Consider the following 14,483-nt stretch of genomic DNA (forward strand, 5'->3'; position numbering starts at 1 on the left):
CACCACTTTTTGAAACACTTTTTGAGTCGTATTGCAATATTATTTACATTATTAATACTTCAAATCATGTTCTTATAACAAGCAGAGCAGGAGCATGTTGGTTTTGTAGTACTCTCCTATTAAATAACTATGGTAGCCGGTTGGTTGTTGGCTGCCGCTTAACAACTTTGGGTCCAAATATAAAGTAAGCTCGGTGCACCGTAACAACCAAACATAGCTCTATTGCAAACCGTGTTGATACTTTCGTTAGTACTTAATAAAGCATTAATCCTTATTCATTTCCATAATTTTGGAAGATGGAAAATAATTTCTGCTTTGTAATTTTAACAATAACATATTTATAGGCTCCCTAAATACGCACAACAAACCTTTGTTATTACAATCGATTTGTTACAAAAGGACACCGTTATTGTATAGATAATCGATTTGAGCCTTTTGGCCAAATCAAATATAATTTAAGTCTATAGATAGTAAACTTTGCATAATATGGATAGTAAATTAATTACTCACTAGTATAATGCAGTGATTTATATTATCTTTGACTAGTTGCTAAAAGCGGAGGGTGACATATTATCAAATTAACAAAATAAAGCGCACATAAAATAAAACGTTACTCGTATTCAATTTCTGAAACTAAGTATTAAAAAACATAATACAGCGAGTACTCTAACGATGACGCTTCTATGTTATGTTAATGCTATTTTGCCATTGGCAACATTTAGCACCTTTCATTCCTTATTTAAAGATGTATTGTTATAATTATGTATCTACACTAGAGGAGAGTAAGAGGAAACTGAAATAAATAAAATTCCTCCTTTCAGACACTACATTTTTGTAAGGCCTGAATTGGTGGTTCAAATATCCGATGTCACAGGTCATATTGTAAAACAGCAGTACTAGGATCGCATAAAGTGAAGGATATACAATTGTTTGCATTGCGCACTTACTTTTATATGTGCAAATTCCAATATTGCTTTTTTAGATGAATTGCTTGAACCCTTTTAACTCCCACGGAGAATTGGTGGCTCAAATGCCCAATTGCACAAGTCATATTGCAAAAATGGGTTACCAGGAGGGCATATAGTGAATGATACCATGAATACATGAATCTGTGACAGGCATCTATCTCATAAAACCATTTGCAAACAAGTGAAATAGCGAACCAGGATTGTGACGTAATGGAAGAGGATGAGGGAGTGGTCAAACAAATTATGTCCACAGACTGCCTTGTCCTAGATACCTTCGCGTATTCATTCACAACTTTAATGTGAGTAATAATCTAAAATTTGGTAGCAGACATCTCCAATCAAAAGACTCCAAAATAACTTAACTACACTACACACCTACTGCTCTGTCTTGTACCTATTTCTAAACGCATAATTTTGTATCCCGTCACAATGACGCAAATTGCAATTTAGACTTTACTTAGTAATTATAATCTTTATATTTTAAGAAAAGAAGTGACTTTATCAGTAACATTTTTCTAACATAAACTTTTCATCGTATAAGTAGTTTATGTTAGATAAGTAAACCACGAAATATCTAGGAGCTGGTCATCTGTGCTACATGTTAATTGGATCCACGTCTGAGAAGAATAGCAATATACAAATATGCCCATGTTTGAAAGAGATGGAACGGAAAGGTTGGGGGAGAATAATCCAAGTTACTCTATATACGTAACGCCTCATCCATATAGGAGAAAATATTGACATAGGCATCTTTTTGATGGGAACTTGTAATAAAACACTTACAACTTTAAACAAAAGAACTTACTATACTACTATAATTAGTTATGATTTGTTAAGATGCACGTTGCGCCTATTTTTCGTACTTACCACCTCACCGCTGGAGGACATTTGCCGAGCGATACATGTTCCTAAAGACAAAGGGCGATATTGCCCGACGTCGTATGACATCTTATCTCGCGAGTTTGCCAACATTTGGTTAAGTAGTCATCCGTCATACGGGGATATGACATGTCACTCGACAAATGTCACCCTAACTTTTAAACTTTTTAATTATTTATTTATTTTAGTAGTTATGAACAAGCCCTAAGAATTTCGGCTTTATTTACTGCCCCATCTATCAAATTCTTGATTTAAAGGTGGAACTGTGAAAATTACTATTCGAGCTCCGTGATGAATTGAGACCTCCTACGGTTGTTTGCGTTCCTGGTGAGGGTGCCCCCGTAGTATAGAAATGGAATTTTCGCTTCATACTAAACTTGACTCGGCGGTATCAGGACATCATAAACAAATGGAGGGAAAGGGAGAACACTATCGTAGTGAGCTGTGTTTAGACCAACATAATAGGTGATGTTGGATTTTGCACTGTATTGCAATGTGACATGATAGTTAAAGATACCATCTCAATTTTACATAACTGATACATAAAGAGCATACACTCCTACTATCCCCGTCCACAGCCAGGACTAGCGTTAGGAAAGCTGGGGGTGATAACCCCCCTATTCCATAAGGAAGCGCGTAATCAGATCAACCTCGACGTGCTTTCAACTGCTCATATTTTTGAGGGTTTTCACGCAGTTACGTATTAAACAAATTACCTAAGAAGTGGAAGTCTATCTGTGGCTAGGGTATGAACCCCTAGTCCTTTCAGTCGAAAGGGGTCTGACTTATTAAATAGGGCAATACAGTTAAATAGTAAGGGTAGCAGTAGTAGGCACGGTGAATCTCATCCCTAATAAAGTTTCTTTATATTCGATGAAGAAAATGTAATTTGACTAAAAATGGATCGTGATTTGCATAAACAGTGTCAGAGGTACAGAAGATTTCAGGAGCTTTCAGCATCTGACAAGAAAATATCCACGCATGAGTGTGGCAAATATGGGGTGTTTTGACAAAAGTTACGGAATGTAGAATAGATTTTTAATAGCTTTTTGACATTTATATGCTTTTTAGATCTTTAGCAAGGCCTGAGCAGTGCCCTTAAAGGAAATCGACCTTCTCTATTATGCGGTTCCTTGGAGGCCCATGGATGGTGGTTCAGCTCAATCAGGCAGTGGACCATGGACTATCTTATTTTTCTATTTTACTTGCAAATTATACCGAATTGGCCAGTGTTACCAAAACTAGTACGATTTTTGCCTTTTATAATAAAAAAATAACCTAGTCACTTTGAGTGAGTGAGAGAGAGACAGAACGTGATCATGTCTTTTCCTTTCTATGTCTACAATTTTTTCAGGCGGCTCAAATACCCGATCTCACAAGTCGTTTTTCGCTGTAGATACCAGGGAAGCATGGAGTGAAAGATGTTATACAAGTCTGTAGGAAGCATTGATCTCATAACACCAGGAGTGTGAGGTAGTAGTAGGGGGATGAGGGAGTGGCCAAATCCGTTGTGTCCACAGACTGACTAGTTACCGGATACCATAATGAATTAGTTCACTATCATAATGTAGATGATGTAGATTGCGCGCGAGAGATTGCTACTTAGCAATTACTACTCACCTATTCTTCTCTTTTGTTTTTGTATCTTTGTATTTCCTTTGTGTGCATTGAATATTTTATATGTTATGTCCGACTTCACAAGAACGTCAACGTACCTTTAAGGGCTCTGACGCGTTGATACTTACTTTTCTAAATCTGAGGTAAGTACTAGGTAAGCTTAATCCTCAGATCCAATTCTATTAGTTCCGAAAATCTAAACGTGAGTGAAAATGAATGTATAATAAGATGGCTTGTTGGTAAAAAAAAAAAAACTAATAAGGATTTGACAAAATATGTCCAGAGACTGGTCGTCTGTGCCCCGTATCACTTTACCCTCTTCTGAGAGGAACAGCACTATACGAGTTCATTTACGTTTGAATGAGATGGAATGAAAGGGTTGGGGAGAATAATACAGATTCTGGCTTCATCCGATCGTTTGATATAAAGCAGGAGCTGATAAATTTACTGTTCGAGGCAACGTGCTACGTTGAACCTCCTACAAACGTTTGCGTTCCCAGTAGCAATGCGCCTTATAGTATGGAAAACGAAATTTTGTTTCATACAAAACTGACTCGAGGTACCAGGACAACATAAGCTCAGTGATCTAAAAAATGGAGCGAAAGGGACAGCACTATATAGTTAGTTCCGTTTTTTAGCTACACCTTTATATAAATAAATTATATACTGTTAGTTTACATAGGTACTCGTGTATTCATTAGGTAATATCGCAATTTTATCTGTTAAGAATCGTAGCACATTGCAATACAGTGCAAAATCTAAAAACACCAAAAAAGACATAACTCACCATTATAGTGTTCTCTCTTTCCCTCCTTTTCAAGGTCAAGATGCTTATGATGTCCTAGTACGACGAGACAAATTTTGTATGAAGCGAAAATTCCATTTTCATACTACGGGGGCAACGTCACCAGGAATGCAAAAGTTCACAGGAGGTTCGATTTAAGTGCGTGGCTCGAGTTGATATTCTCACAGCTCCTGCTTTAAATCAATAGTTCTGACGGATGAGGTAGTAAATAACGTCAGATTTAATAAGGCTTGTTCATACTGTGACGTATTTAAACTGCTGAAATAAATAATTGAAAAGATATTAATTATGAAAAAAATCATCAATTATATGTAGACATTAAGGTGCAGGAATTACTATGTATTTATTCTCTAAAGATCTAAACTGTTTCCTAAACGAACTATAGTCGCAAAGAGCAATATGGTACGGCTGAGGCGACGTTATTGCAGACGATTTTCCGCTCAAAGTTGTGTTCCCTTATAAAAAGATATCGCGCAAACTGTTCGCCTATGTGGATGAGCCATTACTTACACAACGACGGACTTAGATTATTCTCCCCCAACCCTTTCATTCCGTCTCTTTCAAACATATGTAAATTTGCTTATTGCTGTTCTTCTCAGACGAAAGGCACCAATTGACACGTAGCACAGATGACTATCCTGTCAATTTGTGTACTTATCTTTAACTTTATCCAAAATGAAGTATCACTTTTAAAGATAAATTTTACAGGCGATGTAGCTGTCTTAATTCAAATAAATATCATACATACATAAACAGCCTATATACGTCCCACTGCTGGGCACAGGCCTCCTCTCAATTAACCGGAGGGGGTATGGAGCATACTTCACCAATGCGGGTTGGTGGAGGAAGATAGATATCAAGCACCTAAATAAGTTTTAGATTATAATTTGCGTTACGAATCTTCTATAATGATCCGTTATAAATAGTGTAATTAGCGTGTTTTGTATTGACCTAGTCATTTAATTACAGATACTTACCTTCTATATTAGATTATTACCTGACAGTAATAATAAAGTAAAGTTGTGATTGAATGCCCGATGGTATCCGGTGACAAGTAAGTCTGTGGACACAATCTGTTTGGCCCCTCCCTCATTCTCCTCATACTCCAGGTTTTTCATTTCACATTTTTGCAAGGGGTTCTATGAGATAGATGCATTTCGCAGATTCGAGTAACATCCAACCATTCATGTATAATGTTGCTATAGTAACACTATCCAATACTCTTTGACTCCATGCCGTCCTGGTACCGCGATTTTACAATATGACTTGTGCGATCACAGACATTTGAACCTTCGGGCCATAAAAATGCGTCATAATTGAAAATACCCAAATTGACTATAAGTACGTAGTCTTTAAAATCCATAACATTATAATGTACTTATTTAAAAGCAAATGAAAATACGCATGAAGAATAAACAGCATAGATACTTATACCCACAATGAGGGACTTTCCAGGCTACGTTCTCCTTCTTGGTTGTGAGATGGATTACCAACCCCACCAACCCTAGTGTCAGCGTTACTATTGAGACGCCAAAGGCCCCTGACATGGCTTATGTAACGACTACTAACTTACACTAGACATATCTTAATATAGACGGGTTGTCCAGATTAAATCTGATAATTACCTATTTTCTCATTACTCGGGTACATGACTGAAGTGGCTGATGGTTTACAACAGATTTAGCTGTTTTTAAGACCAATAAATAAATTAATAACGGACTAAAAGCTCCTGGCTTCTACATACTACATCGGTACAACTCGATACGTCCTTGAATAATCTTAAATAGGCCACGGGAAACGAGGAGTTTAGCAAATATGGTTTTATTGATACGACGCGACCCTCGTGATAAACCTAAGAATACAAATTGTGTCCAGTATAACACAAACACGTTATCACTTCCAACCTCGTTTTAAGTAAATAAATTTCAAGGTTTTTAAATACCATTTACAGGATGTGAGGGCAGAAAAGGAGCATTTGATTTCTTAGGTCGACTGATCATGTACCCACTTTAGAACCCGGTCGCAATATCACATTTAATATTTAATGAGACTTACGGTTTAAATTGCCAAAAAAGTTATTGTTTATTATATAAATTATAAGTACACGTGGATTCGTAAATGCGGAGCGCAGACATACCCATTATGCATTATTTGTACATAATTAGTCACCTGTGTCTCATTTTTCGTTTTCTTATCTCTCACGGCGCTCAGTTTGTGACTGCTCTTCTGGTCCACTATGTTTTCTGACTTAGGGCTAACTTATTGTTTCTATAATGTTGTTTTTACTTTTATGCTGCAGAGATTAAACAGTGAATCTATTTCCTTTCTTATTGTAAACTTCGTATAAGGCTTCCTTCCTCTATCGTTTTCATAGCATTTTAGTAGGTATTTTAGCAGGCAACCTCTTCCATTGTAGGTGCTTTATAACACCACAACTAGGACATTATAAATAACGTACTTACTTTAAGCAACGTCATCGTCTTGGCTGCTTTAACCCTGAGCTTCAACCCACACCACAACTGTACTTTTCACTAACTTATTTTATGTTTGTTTTTATATTTATTATTCATCATCGCCATAAGACAATCAGTTAGGTAGGTTACATTTACTCAAAGATCAAGGCAGTTTTAGCTAGATATGTTATTTTTAAATCTTATCCTGTTTAAATTCTCAGAAAACTTACGTAGTATCGACTCATATTAATTAATGGTTTAGTGGGTTCAAGTGTGAGTTGCAAATCATTGAATGGAGTTTTGGTCACTATCGATAAAAGACTAGTAATTATTTGATTAAGTATAAGTACCTAATACCTAAAATCTTTGATCAGTTTTCTTCTTCTTAATCCATATAAGCCTATGTCACTTGCCTATCTACCGCTAAAGTATACTTTCATATCCCAAAAAAAACGACATCGAGAAAGTAAAAAAACTAGAAATATATTTCTTAGTATTGTTTGTTCTCGTCTAATGTTACGCCAGGGCCGAATTCGCAGCTAGGCTAGGCCAACATTATTTTTTAATATAACACGTAGGCCGCGCCCACACTATCTTCGTGTCGAAAAAACGTAGGCCCGTTGTAAATATCAATGTAAATATGTTTGTTGTTAACAGAATCTTATCTCGAACTAGTAAGGTTGAAATCACTTTATAAATGATTGAGGTTTTGCTGCTATACCCACGCAACCCCTAGCAACACTTCTTATTTCGTAATTAACGCAAAGAATTGTGTGGCAGCTTTCGCTTTGTTTTATTAAATTACTTATTTAGGCGCCTTCAACTTAAGAGAATCTGATAACTGATGAACAAGCTTTTGTGAACAAGATTATCCCGTACAATAGTTTCTTAATAACCTCACAATTGAAAGCTTTACATAGGCAAAATCATAAATGCCCCAATATACAGTCTTATTAACATTTAGAAATAAACATACTTATAATCTTATTAACAAAGAATACAACAAAACTTAATACCTTAATAATTAACTACGTCCTTATTAATTACAAATGATTTACTTACTGGCTAAAGTAGCGTATCGTGTTGAATTAAGCGTGTTGTTTAAAATTACCTGGATGAAAAGTGTCGTTACACGGACGAATTCGTGTTGCGCTGTTCACGGCGCACGCGCTCGAGTCAAACATGTTATAAACACTTAGTCCAAGAGTTGAGACCATCAAGCGTATTAATTACAAACAGTCGAAAAATTAAAACAATAACGTACCGTTTTCCTAGAGTGCTGTTGGTATTTTAAAAATGTTCTTTGTTCCAAAATTAGTCTCGTAAATCCCTTTTTTTTTCTTTTGCCCATTTGTGGGTCAGGCTAAGATCATAAGACCATGCTGCCTAGTAAATTCCGTATTGAAAGAAAAATAATTATTGATTAAAACCTCCTTCGTTTACATACGTCATGTTACGTCAAACATGTGCATCTTTTGCCTTTGTGTTTAGGTATAAATGATAAGTAATCCTTTTTGTTACACCCAGGCACAATTACATCTTCCACCCATTATTATTCTGATCAAAATAAAGAGAAGCTGATCGTGGAAAGTCCGTTATTTGCAAGTCCTGTTTTTTACTTTTATTGATATGCGTTTTTAAAGGCTACATGTTGCAAGTAAGAGTGTGGATGTCGGTTGATGTAAAACACAGTGTTAACCATCCGGCGGGACGAATTGGGGGAATTTTAACGACCAGTCGGACGGGTCCGCCCGGTCACTGGCCAAAGGCAGAAATGAGTTAGTTACAATACAACTAATTGTTAGCCTTACATTCACGTTTGGTATCGCTAGTGTGCCGCAAATTGCTTTCTTCTCCTATCGTGGTATCGTCGTCTGGTGTCAGGGTTACTATTAAGCCGCCAAAGGCCCCTGACATGACTCATGTATCGACTACGCATTTACATCAGTAAGTAGTAACCGAGACCAACGGCTTAACGTGTCATCCGAAGCACATTGCTTTTAAATGTATAAACTACATTAGTTTCTAGATTCAATACTTAAAGTTAAGTCACTCACACACACACACACACACACACACACACACACACACACATTAACACACATGCGCGCGCGCGTGCTGTTATAGATTTCATATTTGTTTTTAAGAAACGTTTTAATGACTACATTTAATTTAATTTAAGTAACTATTATTTTTCAACTTTTTCTATTTTGTTATTTTAGCCATGACCATGATTTTCTGGCTTGGAGTGCTAAAACACAAGGTATCCTAGTTTAGGCTCCAACGTCTACAAATATTACCATAGGGGAAATAAAGATTTTACTTACTATATAGGGAGGAGCTCGGTGGCGCAGCGGTTAACGCGCTCGGTCTGCGATTGTTGAAGTTAAGCAACTTTCGCAAAGGCCGGTCATAGGATGGGTGACCACAAAAAAAAGTTTTCATCTCGAACTCCTCCGTGCTTCGGAAGGCACGTTAAGCCGTTGGTCCCGGCTGCATTAGCAGTCGTTAATAACCATCAATCCGCACTGGGCCCGCGTGATGGTTTAAGGCCCGATCTCCCTATCCATCCATAGGAAAGGCCCGTGCCCCAGCAGTGGGGACGTTAATGGGCTGGTGATGATGACTTACTATATGAGTTTAACTGGAAATATAATTAATAGTGTTCTTGTCATTTAATTTTCAGGTAATACTCTTATTCAACATACTGATGCATCTAGCAACACTCTACTCCGTGCACACAATGGTGAAGGTAAATCTGATAAAATACTCTTTTGAATACTGACAAAAACAACTTCTACGCAGTACCTAAGAAGGTAAGTAAGGTTGTCTAACGATCAAATGTTACGTTTATCCAAATTAGAAGTAAAGAAAATCTTAGAACATTTTGCTTTTAAATTCGAACCATAATATTTCCATCATCAGATAAACATGGTTAAGCAACGTGGACGTGGGCTGCAAATGATCGGTTAACTTATAATGTCTAATGAACACCCACTAAAGTAAAATCATGTCGTGAGACGGTCCTAATCATATAGGTAAATAAAACGCCTCATTTTAATAACAGAAGTCAATTTGAAAATAATATAATTTTGAAGATATTTATGTTTAAAACTTAATTTAAATAAAGAAAATAGTTGGCGCTGTCGAGATTTAACGTGATAATTACCTATTTTGTCATTACTCGGGTACTTACATAATTATTCAAAAACACAATGTAATGGCAGAAGCATTTATAAAAATAATTGTTGCTTGATATTTGGATCACATTAAGTGTGTGTAGATTTATGTAGCTACATATATTGCTTCTCTTTATTTTGATCAGAATAATAATGTGTGGAAGAAGTAATTGTGCCTGGGTGTAATGAATTATCATTTATACCCAAAAACAAGGATAAAATATGCATGTGTCTGTTACCCTTGAAATTATAAGGTGAAACGAAGGAAAATCTTTACAGCGCCATCTATATTGTTTTTGGGAAACGTAGCCTGAGAAAGTCTCTCATTGAATTGATTTAAGTAACTATTGAACGTTCTGTGGACAATACGATACGAAATAATCATTAGAATTAAAAAAATTAAAATACTAAAATCAAAATGCATAATATCCTTGAGCGGCATGCAATAAAACTCCTGCTATGTTATCTGACGGCTGAAGAAGTTAGGTATTAGGTACTCTGGTTGCCGAAACCCACATAATATCCAAATAAAACTTTATATCGCGATTATAGTCTGTAGACGCAACCTAAAGATTTAACTTTTGAATTATTGTCTTCGTGATAATCTGGCACCACCATCTCAAATATAATATCAGGTTTTCCGATGTATATCACAAAAACTTGGAGAAGTAACGCTTCACGTAAGATATCATCTGTGGCGTAAATGGGATGAGAAAATAAAAATATATTTGTACAGGTTTTGAATTATGTTCTTTTAAAATTTTTGGCGGATTTAAAAAAAAGCAACTTCTTCGTAAAAATACTCAACTTGCGTACTAATATATACTAATACAATTTAATTTGCTTACCACATATTATTTTTGAAGTCGTAAAATTACGATTTACCTTTAGAATGAAGTAAACTCTTCATTTTAATATGCGTTGCACATTCATTAACATGACACCGAAAAACAAGGCAAATGTTGGCTCTGGCATGCATCACGCAAACAATATCACATTGCATTCCTCGAGCTATCAACTGCTTAGTTTGCATAAGTTGTTAAGGTAAGGACGCACTAAAAGGCTCTAATGTATTGTTCCCGTGTTTTTGAGTGGAGTGGTTACAAACAAGCCTGCGTGTCCCGGCTTTTAGATAAACGTTAAGAGCTCTGAGACGACGCTACAGTGACCACGGCACATAATAAATAACAGTACCTAAGTATTCTTGTACCCGCCATGGTGTGCTTAGTGAAGGATTAGTGTATTAGAGTTAGAAGTTGATCAATATTGAAAACCGCTGTGAAAGCACCGAGTAAAATTTATACCTACGAGATATAGATAGACTTATTTGGCAAAAACAGTGTAAGATGATACAACATTATAAAAACAAAAATAAAATATATTTAATCGCATACTTACTAAAATCGTGATTGAATAAGTGTTTGAATAAAAAACGATGCCACCAGGACTCGTCCAGATGAATTACAAAGACATATTCACTCCGGAAGGTGGACAGTAAAAAATGCCAAGTCCATCCATAGGTATAGTGATTTACAATCGACCGTTCAGATTTCTCTGTAGAGGCCTCTTTGTAGTTGTTAGAGGACACGGCAAAACGTTACTCTGATTTGTTCGGTCCAGGCACGAATATTTATGTTAACTTTTCAGCTTAAAGTAGGTACCTACACAGGTACTTACATTAAAACTGTTACATTATTATTTTAAGTCTTCAAGGCTACAGTGGACCCTAGACCACATCGTCACTTACCGTCAGGTGAGATTGTGGTCAAACCTATCATTAAAAAAACCCTTGATTCGAAGTTTCTGGAAGATTCACATCCTCTTCATTACTTTTCCTGAACATGCAAAACTAAACATAAAAAGTAACGATTTACAAAGGTTTTACATTTCTAGCAGTCGTAGTAAAAACTTAGACGCTGTCGATCGTGGTATGACAAGAGTTTTTGGTAATCGAGGTCACATGACAATATTCGTACGAGAAATCTTGTTGTGAGAAAAGTTGTGCAACCCTCAATCGTAGCAGCAACTGGCTCACAGCACTGTCAACATTCTTAAAGCCATATTGGGTGTCTACAGCCCCTTCCCACACGAACCACGCTAAGTAAAGATTGATTGGCTTTCTTTGCTCAGTTGCCACGCCGCCACCCTTCTTTAATGGTCATTTCGTATATAATATTCTCATAATATTTCAAGATTTGCATAGTTTTTGTTGAAAGTAGGCGTTGGTGAAATCAGAAACGTAATCGTTTTCAAGGGCCTAAAAATATGTCTACTTAAATGTTGCTGACGCTCTTTTTTTGTAAAGAGTCGATGCCTTAGTGGCAAACTCAAATAAATTATATTGTTTAGGTTCCTAAAGTGATTCACGATTAGACATAAGTGTAGGCGTGTGAACATTTTTTAAGTCTCGAAACTCGATGTAAAAGGATTTATCACGAAGTAAGTATTAAGTATTTTTGGACCACAATGAAGGCAAGGCGTAATTGCATTTCTCGCTACTTGTTTTAAATTAAAAACGTTTACAAGGAACAGGGAATTTGTTACAATTATTATCACGAACAAAAGCAATTTAAAAGGTAAGTTTGTAAATGTACATAATTAAATAGGTAGTTAAGTATTTCTCGCATCGTCGTTTCCGAGAGACACAAACAAACCTAAAACAGGACATTTCAAGCATTGCCCACCTTTTCGGTAGAACATTATACAACAAGATCGTTTACAACCCGTTTACAAAATGAACTCTACTTTTTTTAATGTTAAAAGCATTATCTGTTTTTAGAAGTGCCCTCTGACAATTTTAAAAGCCCCGGAGAGGTCGTGCTTACTTTTTTTATTCATCCTTAAGATGGCCGCTTGACTTTTATGGTCCATGTAAAATTATTAATAATTGTTTTAGCCGTTTGATAGCAGAGGTAAATAATATTCATAAATTATTTTGTAAGGCAACCCACTTAAAAGCGATTTGTCGACACGATAAAAAAATGAAGACACGACTTAAATTATATTGAATGCTAATTGATTTGCTTATATATGTGTGTCATCGTGTTATTATCCTGTTTGGAAACCATTGAATGTTTAAGATATGAGATCCAAGGGTAAGCACATTGCATATTCCTGAAATCCTTCGGTTGTGCCATTCATTATTTATTCTCACACGTACTTTAATCTCTTAAACAATGATACTCGTAGCGTTCCTGTTTAGTAAATTAAAAAACTTATCAATTTTCATTGCGGCAGCCTCGCTTTGCATTTTTATGGTTCCTCGGCGGGATAAACTTTAAGTACCCAAGATACAGCATGTACGTGTTTAAACGTATTTTGTAGCTAAAATGTATTTATTGTAGTTTTTACATAAACTGAATAATGTAGGCGACGTCACCTCTACTCGGGTAGGTAGGTACATATAATATGTGGAGACACAGACTGCCCTCTAGCATTTGCCCTGTATTGTTTTGTGTGTATTTACATACAGCGACGTTTGTTCTGGAAACATTGACTAAGTTACAATACATCCGATGGACAAGGCTGTTTTGGATGCTGCATTACTTCATGTGACACATCCACGTAACTTGAATTATAAGGATACATTTTTTTAAGCTTTACTTTTTTGCATAATCCGCAACTTAGAACTAATAGTAAATGCATAGTAGGTAGATATTCGCAATCTAGTTAATTGTAAAAATGCAACATACTAACTTGTATAAAAGTATCTTTATCTCTATATTTTGCAATTCTCGTTCAGTCAGAATTTCACATCTTTATTGATAAACCTTATCTGTCATTAGTCAGACTGCAATTTACTGGCCATTACCGTCCTGGGACCTTAGTAAAGTTAAGCTAAAAAACCGATTAAAATGTATGAGATTGACATGTCACCTTATATATAAATTCTATGTTCGATTCCACTAAGTTTTCATAAAATCGTTTGCTAAAAGGTCCTTTGTGCAAATCTTATCTATAAACTGATAATAAGAAAAGTAAACTTACGTATTTAATACGCTTAGAATCGTGAATTCATAGCAAAAATATCTAAACTATTCACAAATATTCGAATCCTTTATTTGCTGGAAAAGGCTTCCATATTAATCAATTTCTATTCTATATTCTATTCTTGTGCCAATTAGTAGTTCCATTGACTTCGGTCACACATGAAGCGGTCGACACTTATACCTTTGTATATCACAAGTACATACTACGCGCTCGCGTTACCTATTTAAATTCAATATTATACAGAATTTGCTTAAAGACGAGTGTCGTGTTTAAATATGTATAAGTGACAAATCAACACATTTGCATTCAGTGTAAGTACTTTGTTATTTTGGTACCAATCCTTGATTCAATTTTGACTTCATTTTGCGCAGTTTCAGGAAAAGTATGTGACTCGACTAACAAACTACTTTAGCTTTACCTATCAGGCGAATCACTTTTACGAAATACGGTTTATTTTATTTAATCTGGTTTTATACACTTACGGGACAAACAAGTAACCATCAAATTTTTTTATATAAGTAATAATAAGAAATTAATTTTAGGATACTCGGCTTTATTTTGACTTTTAAGGTAATAATTAGGTTATTTCCTA

At 35.7% G+C, this 14,483-nt stretch overlaps 1 protein-coding gene across 2 annotated transcripts in view; it reads left to right on the top strand.

Moving 5' to 3' along the window:
- The window catches only part of LOC126379824 (epidermal growth factor receptor), a 96,675-nt gene that overhangs the window by 53,004 nt on the left and 29,188 nt on the right, over positions 1-14,483 (top strand). Inside the window, exon 2 of one of the 2 annotated variants that reach the window (XM_050028754.1) lies at positions 9,409-9,474. The exons of the other annotated variant lie outside the window; for it this stretch is intronic. Within the exon in view, the coding sequence (XP_049884711.1) occupies positions 9,409-9,474 (66 nt within the window). The remainder of the gene's footprint in view (positions 1-9,408; positions 9,475-14,483) is intronic. 2 annotated transcript variants of the gene reach the window in all.

Source organism: Pectinophora gossypiella, chromosome Z, assembly GCF_024362695.1.
Source record: "Pectinophora gossypiella chromosome Z, ilPecGoss1.1, whole genome shotgun sequence".
NCBI lineage: Eukaryota > Metazoa > Arthropoda > Insecta > Lepidoptera > Gelechiidae > Pectinophora > Pectinophora gossypiella.